The sequence below is a fragment of the Bombina bombina genome, chromosome 1, assembly GCF_027579735.1.
Source record: "Bombina bombina isolate aBomBom1 chromosome 1, aBomBom1.pri, whole genome shotgun sequence".
NCBI classification, from domain to species: domain Eukaryota; kingdom Metazoa; phylum Chordata; class Amphibia; order Anura; family Bombinatoridae; genus Bombina; species Bombina bombina.
The window spans coordinates 1,585,061,523-1,585,074,088 of NC_069499.1; the positions used below are offsets into that span (position 1 = coordinate 1,585,061,523).

At 42.6% G+C, this 12,566-nt stretch overlaps 1 protein-coding gene across 1 annotated transcript in view; it reads right to left on the bottom strand.

Moving 5' to 3' along the window:
* Positions 1 to 12,566, bottom strand: part of TBCD (tubulin folding cofactor D) — a 1,563,032-nt gene that overhangs the window by 1,172,659 nt on the left and 377,807 nt on the right. The window contains exon 15 of the mRNA XM_053710319.1: positions 969 to 1,125. Within this exon, the coding sequence (XP_053566294.1) occupies positions 969 to 1,125 (157 nt within the window). The remainder of the gene's footprint in view (positions 1 to 968; positions 1,126 to 12,566) is intronic.

Sequence of the window (12,566 nt, forward strand, 5' to 3'; positions counted from 1 at the left end):
GCATGTGCGCGAGTGTGCATTCATGTGTGACTGCTCATGCATGCGTGTGCATTTGAATGCGTGAGCATTCATGTGTGACTGCGTGTGCATGTGTGTGAGTGTGAATTCATGTGTGAACTGCATGTGAGTGTGTGTGCGTGCATTCATGTGTGACTGTGTGTGCATGTGTGTAAGTGCGTGTGCATGCATGTGAGTGCGCGTGCATTCATGTGTGTGTGTGTGTGCGTGCATTCATGTGTGACTGTGTGTGCATGTGTGTAAGTGCGTGTGCATGCATGTGAGTGCGCGTGCATTCATGTGTGTGTGTGTGTGTGCGTGCATTCATGTGTGACTGTGTGTGCATGTGTGTAAGTGCGTGTGCATGCATGTGAGTGCGCGTGCATTCATGTGTGACTGCGTGTGAGTGTATGTGCGTGCATTCATGTGTGACTGTGTGTGCATGTGTGTCTGTGTGTGCATGTGTGTAAGTGCGCGTGCATTCATGTGTGACTGCATGTGAGTGTGCGTGCGTGCATTCATGTGTGACTGCGTGTGAGTGTGTGTGCGTGCATTCATGTGTGCATGCATGGGAGTGTGTGTGCATTCATGTAAGTGTGCATTCATTCGTGACTGGGTGTGTTAGTGTGTGTAAGGATCATAGAGTTTGTGACAATAAGTGTATGAGTATCTTTGTCTTGTCCTTTTAAAGGAAAGAGACGGTAACACATGCAAGAAGGTATCTATGTGTTAGGAAATATATCACTGAGGCCCATCAGTATTTGTCAGGGGGATAATCTTATACTCCGCCCTTGATTACACAATTATATTAGTATGTATATTTATTTATTCCACTCTATTGAAAAGATTAGGCAAATTAAAAGACTTCTGCTGTAGAGGAATGTAAAGGAATGTCACCCAGCCAGTGAGACAAACACTGACCAGAATAAACAATGAGTAGAAAACAACTGAGGACTATGTTTTTTACTCACCTTGAAATCTGGTTTACAAAAGGCTTCATTTCTAATGGGTCATAAGCTCGAGCGAAAGCCCAACAAACATAGCAAGCAGCATCCCTGACGTTGGACCCCACGCTGCAAGCTCCACGTTTCTCATCGTATACTAGAGCCTTAAGGATCACAGGAACCACTGCAAGACATGGAAACGAGCTGTAATATGGTACTCTATATACATAAGAACACTACAAACATATATCAACTTTATATTTAATGTATTTCATATTTATTAAAGAAAGCAATAATAAATTGTGAGATTCTGAGCAACTGTTCCTTCTATAAAAATAATAAATAAATAGAAATTGCCAATGAAATAACCCATAAACAGTGTACTGACCATAAACAGTGTCTCATTTCTTGTTATACACAAAACTATACAAACAAGTCTTCTGTATTGTGTATTATTCTCATATAAGCCATAAATTGTGTGTGGGGGGGCCCTCTTGGTGTGCCTGGAGAGCCATAAGATATTGCGATGTCATCAGCTGCAGCGCCCTATAGTAGTCAAGGGGTTAAAGAAACGTGTACCACACTTGCTACCCACAACAGGCCACGACAGACTAATAATCGCCAGAACCTGGGGAGACGACATTTTGAGAGCACCAGGCAGACAATGCAAACACAGCTATGTATGCTTCTCCTCAGGGCTTCCTTTTGGCAAATGCACGTGTAAGAATAAGCGTTGAGCAGGTTTCTCTGCTAGCAGCATACAATATAATAACCTTAAATGGCCTGCAGTAATATGTAGCCTGTGGATACAACAGAAAGCTGACTCTCAGGAGGCCTCTCTGCTACTGACACACGGAACACAATGGGCTACACAATGAGACATGCAGCTGATCACTATAGCAATGAGACATGCAGCTGATCACTACAGCAATGAGACATGCAGCTGATCACTATAGCAATGAGACATGCAGCTGATCACTACAGCAATGAGACATGCAGCTGATCACTACAGCAATGAGACATGCAGCTGATCACTACAGCAATGAGACATGCAGCTGATCACTATAGCAATGAGACATGCAGCTGATCACTATAGCAATGAGACATGCAGCTGATCACTACAGCACTGAGACATGCAGCCGATCACTACAGCACTGAGACATGCAGCTGATCACTACAGCAATGAGACATGCAGCTGATCACTCCAGCAATGAGGCATGCAGCTGATCACTACAGCAATGAGACATGCAGCTGATCACTACAGCAATGAGGCATGCAGCTGATCACTACAGCACTGAGACATGCAGCCGATCACTACAGCAATGAGACATGCAGCTGATCACTACAGCAATGAGACATGCAGCTGATCACTACAGCAATGAGACATGCAGCTGATCACTCCAGCAATGAGGCATGCAGCTGATCACTACAGCAATGAGACATGCAGCTGATCACTATAGCAATGAGACATGCAGCTGATCACTACAGCAATGAGACATGCAGCTGATCACTATAGCAATGAGACATGCAGCTGATCACTACAGCAATGAGACATGCAGCTGATCACTCCAGCAATGAGGCATGCAGCTGATCACTACAGCAATGAGACATGCAGCTGATCACTATAGCAATGAGACATGCAGCTGATCACTACAGCAATGAGGCATGCAGCTGATCACTACAGCAATGAGACATGCAGCCGATCACTACAGCAATGAGACATGCAGCCGATCACTATAGCAATGAGACATGCAGCTGATCACTACAGCAATGAGACATGCAGCTGATCACTACAGCAATGAGACATGCAGCTGATCACTACAGCAATGAGACATGCAGCTGATCACTACAGCAATGAGACATGCAGCTGATCACTACAGCAATGAGACATGCAGCCGATCACTATAGCAATGAGACATGCAGCTGATCACTATAGCAATGAGACATGCAGCTGATCACTACAGCAATGAGACATGCAGCTGATCACTACAGCAATGAGACATGCAGCTGATCACTCCAGCAATGAGACATGCAGCTGATCACTGCAGCTAATCACTACAGCAATGAGACATGCAGCTGATCACTACAGCAATGAGACATGCAGCTGATCACTACAGCAATGAGACATGCAGCTGATCACTACAGCAATGAGACATGCAGCTGATCACTGCAGCTAATCACTACAGCAATGAGACATGCAGCTGATCACTACAGCAATGAGGCATGCAGCTGATCACTACAGCAATGAGACATGCAGCTGATCACTACAGCAATGAGACATGCAGCTGATCACTATAGCAATGAGACATGCAGCTAATCACTACAGCAATGAGGCATGCAGCTGATCACTACAGCAATGAGGCATGCAGCTGATCACTACAGCAATGAGGCATGCAGCTGATCACTACAGCAATGAGACATGCAGCTTATCACTACAGCAATGAGACATGCAGCTGATCACTACAGTAATGAGACATGCAGCTGATCACTACAGCAATGAGACATGCAGCTAATCACTACAGCAATGAGACATGCAGCTGATCACTACAGCAATGAGACATGCAGCTGATCACTACAGCAATGAGACATGCAGCTGATCACTACAGTAATGAGACATGCAGCTGATCACTACAGCAATGAGACATGCAGCTAATCACTACAGCAATGAGACATGCAGCTGATCACTACAGTAATGAGACATGCAGCTGATCACTACAGCAATGAGACATGCAGCTGATCACTACAGCAATTAGACATGCAGCTGATCACTACAGCAATGAGACATGCAGCTGATCACTACAGCAATGAGACATGCAGCTGATCACTACAGTAATGAGACATGCAGCTGATCACTACAGCAATGAGACATGCAGCTAATCACTACAGCAATGAGACATGCAGCTGATCACTACAGCAATGAGACATGCAGCTGATCACTACAGTAATGAGACATGCAGCTGATCACTACAGTAATGAGACATGCAGCTGATCACTACAGCAATGAGACATGCAGCTAATCACTACAGCAATGAGACATGCAGCTGATCACTACAGTAATGAGACATGCAGCTGATCACTACAGCAATGAGACATGCAGCTGATCACTACAGCAATTAGACATGCAGCTGATCACTACAGCAATGAGACATGCAGCTGATCACTACAGCAATGAGACATGCAGCTGATCACTGCAGCAATGAGACATGCAGCTGATCACTATAGCAATGAGACATGCAGCTGATCACTACAGCAATGAGACATGCAGCTGATCACTACAGCAATGAGACATGCAGCTGATCACTACAGCAATGAGACATGCAGCTGATCACTACAGCAATGAGACATGCAGCTGATCACTACAGCAATGAGACATGCAGCCGATCACTACAGCAATGAGACATGCAGCTGATCACTGCAGCAATGAGACATGCAGCTGATCACTACAGCAATGAGACATGCAGCTGATCACTACAGCAATGAGACATGCAGCTGATCACTACAGCAATGAGACATGCAGCTGATCACTACAGCAATGAGACATGCAGCTGATCACTACAGCAATGAGACATGCAGCTGATCACTACAGCAATGAGACATGCAGCCGATCACTACAGCAATGAGACATGCAGCTGATCACTGCAGCAATGAGACATGCAGCTGATCACTACAGCAATGAGACATGCAGCCGATCACTACAGTAATGAGACATGCAGCTGATCACTACAGTAATGAGACATGCAGCCGATCACTACAGCAATGAGACATGCAGCTGATCACTACAGCAATGAGACATGCAGCTGATCACTACAGTAATGAGACATGCAGCTGATCACTACAGTAATGAGACATGCAGCCGATCACTACAGCAATGAGACATGCAGCTGATCACTACAGTAATGAGACATGCAGCCGATCACTACAGCAATGAGACATGCAGCTGATCACTACAGCAATGAGACATGCAGCCGATCACTACAGTAATGAGACATGCAGCCGATCACTACAGCAATGAGACATGCAGCTGATCACTACAGCAATGAGACATGCAGCTGATCACTACAGCAATGAGACATGCAGCTGATCACTACAGCAATGAGACATGCAGCTGATCACTACAGCAATGAGACATGCAGCTGATCACTACAGCAATGAGACATGCAGCTGATCACTATAGCAATGAGACATGCAGCTGATCACTACAGCAATGAGACATGCAGCTGATCACTGCAGCTGATCACTACAGCAATGAGGCATGCAGCTGATCACTACAGCAATGAGACATGCAGCTGATCACTACAGCAATGAGGCATGCAGCTGATCACTACAGCAATGAGACATGCAGCTGATCACTACAGCAATGAGACATGCAGCTGATCACTACAGCAATGAGACATGCAGCTGATCACTGCAGCTAATCACTACAGCAATGAGACATGCAGCTGATCACTACAGCAATGAGGCATGCAGCTGATCACTATAGCAATGAGACATGCAGCCGATCACTACAGCAATGAGACATGCAGCCGATCACTACAGCAATGAGACATGCAGCTGATCACTACAGCAATGAGACATGCAGCTGATCACTACAGCAATGAGACATGCAGCTGATCACTACAGCAATGAGACATGCAGCTGATCACTACAGCAATGAGACATGCAGCTGATCACTACAGCAATGAGACATGCAGCTGATCACTACAGCAATGAGACATGCAGCTGATCACTACAGCAATGAGACATGCAGCTGATCACTACAGCAATGAGACATGCAGCTGATCACTACAGCAATGAGACATGCAGCTGATCACTACAGCAATGAGACATGCAGCTGATCACTACAGCAATGAGACATGCAGCTGATCACTACAGCAATGAGACATGCAGCTGATGACTATAGCAATGAGACATGCAGCTGATCACTACAGCAATGAGACATGCAGCTGATCACTACAGCTGATCACTACAGCAATGAGACATGCAGCTGATCACTACAGCAATGAGACATGCAGCCGATCACTACAGCAATGAGACATGCAGCTGATCACTACAGCAATGAGACATGCAGCTGATCACTACAGCAATGAGACATGCAGCTGATCACTACAGCAATGAGACATGCAGCTGATCACTACAGCAATGAGACATGCAGCTGATCACTACAGCAATGAGACATGCAGCTGATCACTACAGCAATGAGACATGCAGCTGATCACTACAGCAATGAGACATGCAGCTGATCACTACAGCAATGAGACATGCAGCTGATCACTATAGCAATGAGGCATGCAGCTGATCACTACAGCAATGAGACATGCAGCTGATCACTACAGTAATGAGACATGCAGCTGATCACTACAGCAATGAGACATGCAGCTGATGACTATAGCAATGAGATACCAGACTAATATGAAGTCATTGGGGCAGCTAATGTGCTTCAATAAACTTATAATACAATAAAACACCCACTAAATGCAGTACAATTGCATAATAAAAAGACAACGTAATAACACCTACTCTGAATTTCAAATAAGCAGTAGTTTTTTTTCTTTTCCGGCCACCTGTACCACGTGACAGCTATCAGCCAATCACAGACTAGTATACGTATACGCTGTGAGCTTATGCACGTGCTCATTAGGAGCTTGTTCCCCAGAAAGTGTGTATATAACAATGTGATAATGAAAGTTAAAACTGCTGCTCTATGAAATCATACAAGTTTTGGGTAAGTAGATTTGAGGGTAATATTCCTGCTGTATAAATGGCTACATTATTCTATATGACAGTAGTTGTGTCAAGTCATAACATAGCATGAGTCACCCAATAATCTGATAACCACTAGAAATGGCAACAACGCTTGCATTGTAATGGGAGTCCTTGTACTGATATTACTCTAAATACTCTCTCAGAGCAATGCATATCACTATAAGCAGACTGAATATAAATACTCATGAGGATCTCAAGTTAGACAATCTATGCCATCTGGATCTACTCACATTTTATAAACACATTTACACACACATACACAGCACTGTGCAAAAGTCTTAGACCACCACCAGCTTTGTTGTTTTAGCAAAGTATTAGTGACCATTTATTTTTCGGTCTCTTTATTAAGATTAATACAGAAAATATAGGAAATATGTACACAATATAAAAAAATAAATATTTCAGAACAAAATGGCTTCTTCAGTCAAAGGTCAGTATTTAGTGTGACCTCCCTTGGCTCTAAGCACATCTTGAACTCTTTTGGGGAGACTGACCTCAAGTTTTCAGAAGTAATCTTCTGGTATATTATACCAGGCTTCTTTCAGCATTTCCTAGATTTCTTCTTAAGATTCAGGTTGTCTTATTTCTTTCTCTGTCCAGGTAACCCCATACTGCCTATATAATATTCAGGTCTGGACTCTGTGGAGGCCAGTCCATGACCGTTATTTTTTCCAAATATGATTTCACTGCATTAGTAGTGTGCTTGGGATCGTTATCATGCTGAAATATAAAACCATTCCATATCAGGCGCTTTCCAGAAGGAATGGCATGATGAATTAAAATCTGTCTGTATTTTTCAGCATTCAAGATCCCATCAATTCTTACAATATCGCCAACACCACTGGCAGAAATGCAGCCCCAAACCCCAAAGTCCCTCCACCAAGGACCACTGAAAGCTGCAAGCACTCATTTTTCCATCTCTCTCCAACTCTTCTTCGCACACATAGACGACAATTGGACCCAAAAATTTCCAACTTGGATTTGTTACTCCATAATACTCTTTTCCTCAGATCTTCATTCCAATCTTTGTGAGATTTAGCATATCTTAGCCTTTTCATCCTGTCCCTCTTCTGAAAAAGTGGTTTCTTGGCTGCTACTCTTCCACAAAGACCATTCCTGATCAAGCTTCCTCGTACCGTAGGAGGGTCAAACTTGGTATCCTGATAAAGCTGCCAGATGCTGACCCAGGTCCTTGCTGGATGACTTCCGGTCTCTCAAAGAAAAAACTCTGAGAAACTTCTAATATTATTTTAAAAGTTTTCTTGGCCTTCCAGTCCTTTTTATTTTCCTTGGCCTCTTCTGTTTCTTCAAATGTTTTTATAACAGCTTGAATAACACGTCTTGAGTGTATAGTTTATTTGCTGATTTCCCTTTGAGAGTGGCCGTGCTGATGCAAAAGTATGATTTTAGGTCTATAAAAGTAGATAAGGTGAGCGCCAAAGGCTAGGTAAACAATCAGAAAATAATCTCAAATTTTGATAGGCATAAAATATACAGTTTCAATAAAGTATACAATTATAGAAAGAAATAATGTTGGCTGTTACAATAAAATATATGGATCCATGTTTAAAAAAAAATGTGTGTAAAAAGAAAATACTATAAAATCACAATAAAATCACAGTATCACAATGCTTGATCTTACATATAAATGCAGACAATATGTAAATAACAATGATGAAGCAACAAATGGCTCCTTGCTTTAAATGCAGTCTCTATCTTGTTAAAAAATGGAATGTTAGAAGTAGAAAAAACTAGAAAAAATTTGCACAAATGTCCATATTCAAAATAGTCCTAAGTCCAAAAATAAGTCAATGGTGATAAAAAGTGACTAATTAGTAGTGTAAAGTAAAAAATCCTTTTGTTTAAAAAAAAAAGTCAAAAATAATCAAAAAGTCATCATAAAAATATAAAAGTAAAATGTGTATCAAAAAAATCCTTGTGCAATTATATGTGAAGTGGTGTCACAAAAAAAGGGAATATTTCAGTAAAAGGTGAAAAAGATAAAATTATAAATCTCAGTGGTTAAAGTTGGATATTGATGAATTCCTTGTGTCTTCTAAAAATCCATAAATATCATCAGTGAGTGAACACTAAGAAAAAAAAAGAAAAAAATGTGGAAATAACCTGTTGAAAAAGAAAAAAACAATACTGCAGACAATATAAACTTTTAAATTCAAGTATAGGTAATAAGCTTAATTTGATATGTCGACGCGTTTCGGCCTAAAACTAGGCCTTTATCAAGACTCAGGTTACAACTGTACACGTGTGACACTAGCACACAATCACAGGTGTGACACTAGCACACAATCACAGGTTACAACTACACGAGTGACACTAGCACACAATCACAGGTGTGACACTAGCACACAATCACAGGTTACAACTACACGAGTGACACTAGCACACAATCATAGGTTATAACTGTACACGTGTGACACTTATTATCATTATTATTATTATCATTTATTTGTATAGTGCTCCCAAATTCTGTAGCGCTGACACTAGCACACAATCACAGCTGTGACACTAGCGCACAATCACAGGTTATAACTGTACATGTGTGACACTAGCGCACAATCACAGCTGTGACACTAGCGCACAATTACAGGTTATAACTGTACACGTGTGACACTAGCGCACAATCACAGCTGTGACACTAGTGCACAATCACAGGTTATAACTGTACATGTGTGACACTAGCACACAATTACTGGTTATAACGGTACACGTGTGACACTAGCTCACAATCACAGCTGTGACACTAGCGCACAATCACAAGTTATAACTACACATGTGTGACACTAGCGCACAATCACAGGTTATAACTGTACACGTGTGACACTATCGCACAATCACAGCTGTGACACTAGCGCACAATCACAGGTTATAACTGTACACGTGTGACACTAGCACACAATCACAGCTGTGACACTAGCGCACAATCACAAGTTATAACTACACATGTGTGACACTAGCGCACAATCACAGGTTATAACTGTACACGTGTGACACTATCGCACAATCACAGCTGTGACACTAGCGCACAATCACAGGTTATAACTGTACACGTGTGACACTAGCACACAATCACAGCTGTGACACTAGCGCACAATCACAGGTTATAACTGTACACGTGTGACACTAGCGCACAATCACAGCTGTGACACTAGCGCACAATCACAAGTTATAACTACACGTGTGACACTAGCGCACAATCACAGGTTTTAACTACACACGTGTGACACTAGCGCGCCGCACAATCACAGGTTATAACTGTACACGTGTGACACTAGCGCGCCGCACAATCACAGGTTATAACTGTACACGTGTGACACTAGCGCACAATCACAGCTGTGACACTAGCACACAATCACAGGTTATAACTACACACGTGTGACACTAGCACACAATCACAGGTTATAACTACACACGTGTGACACTGGCACACAATCACAGGTTATAACTACACACGAGTGACACTAGCGCACAATCACAGGTTATAACTACACACATGTGACACTAGCGCACAATCACAGGTTATAACTACACACGTGTGACACTAGCGCACAATCACAGGTTATAACTACACACATGTGACACTAGCGCACAATCACAGGTTATAACTACACACAAGTGACACTAGCGCACAATCACAGGTTATAACTACACACGTTTGACACTAGCACACAATCATAGGTTATAACTACACACGTGTGACACTGGCACACAATCACAGGTTATAACTACACACGTGTGACACTAGCGCAAATCACAGGTTATAACTACACACGTGTGACACTAGCGCACAATCACAGGTTATAACTACACACGAGTGACACTAGCGGACAATCATAGGTTATAACTACACACGAGTGACACTAGAGGACAATCACAGGTTATAACTACACACGTGTGACACTAGCACACAATCACAGCTGTGACACTAGCACACAATTACTGGTTATAACGGTACATGTGTGACACTAGCGCACAATCACAAGTTATAACTACACATGTGTAACACTAGCGCAATCTCACAGGTTTTAACTACACATGTGTGACACTAGCGCACAGTCACAGGTTATAACTGTACACGTGTGACACTAGCACGCAATCACAGTTGTGACACTAGCACACGATCACAGGTAATAACTACACATGTGTGACACTAGGAAACAATCACAGGTTACAACTACACATGTGTGACACTAGCACACAATCACAGGTTACAACTACACATGTGTGACACTAGCAAACAATCACAGGTTACAACTACACATGTGTGACACTAGCACACAATCACAGGTTACAACTACACACGTGACACTGGCACACAATCACAGGTTATAACTACACACGTGTGACACTAGCACACAATCACAGGTTATAACTACAAACGTGTGACACTGGCACACAATCACAGGTTATAACTACACACGTGTGACACTAGCGCACAATCACAGGTTATAACTACACACGTGTGACACTAGCGCACAATCACAGGTTATAACTACACATGAGTGACACTAGCGCACAATCACAGGTTATAACTACACACATGTGACACTAGCGCACAATCACAGGTTATAACTACACACGTGTGACACTAGCACACAATCACAGGTTATAACTACACACGTGTGACACTAGCGAATAATCACAGGTTATAACTACACACGTGTGACACTAGCGCACAATCACAGGTTATAACTACACACGTGTGACACTAGCGCACAATCACAGGTTATAACTACACACGAGTGACACAAACGCAGAATCACAGGTTATAACTACACACGAGTGACACTAGCGCAGAATCACAGGTTATAACTACACACATGTGATACTAGCGCATAATCACAGGTTATAACTACACACGTGACACTAGCGCACAATCACAGGTTATAACTACACACGTCTGACACTAGCGCACAATCACAGGTTATAACTACACACGAGTGACACTAGCGCACAATCACAGGTTATAACTACACACGTGTGACACTAGCACACAATCACAGGTTATAACTACACACGTGTGACACTAGCGAATAATCACAGGTTATAACTACACACGTGTGACACTAGCGCACAATCACAGGTTATAACTACACACGTGTGACACTAGCGCACAATCACAGGTTATAACTACACACGAGTGACACTAGCGCAGAATCACAGGTTATAACTACACACGAGTGACACTAGCGCAGAATCACAGGTTATAACTACACACATGTGATACTAGCGCATAATCACAGGTTATAACTACACACGTGACACTAGCGCACAATCACAGGTTATAACTACACACATGTGACACTAGCGCACAATCACAGGTTATAACTACACACGTGTGACACTAGCGCACAATCACAGGTTATAACTACACACGTGTGACACTAGCGCACAATCACAGGTTATAACTACACACATGTGACACTAGCGCACAATCACAGGTTATAACTACACACGTGTGACACTAGCGCACAATCACAGGTTATAACTACACACGTGTGACACTAGCGCACAATCACAGGTTATAACTACACACATGTGACACTAGCACACAATCACAGGTTATAACTACACACATGTGACACTAGCACACAATCACAGATTATAACTACACACATGTGACACTAGCACACAAAAACAGGTTATAACTACACACATGTGACACTAGCGCACAATCACAGGTTATAACTACACACGTGTGACACTAGCGCACAATCACAGGTTATAACTACACACGTGTGACACTAGCGCACAATCACAGGTTATAACTACACACATGTGACACTAGCGCACAATCACAGGTTATAACTACACACGTGTGACACTAGCGCACAATCACAGGTT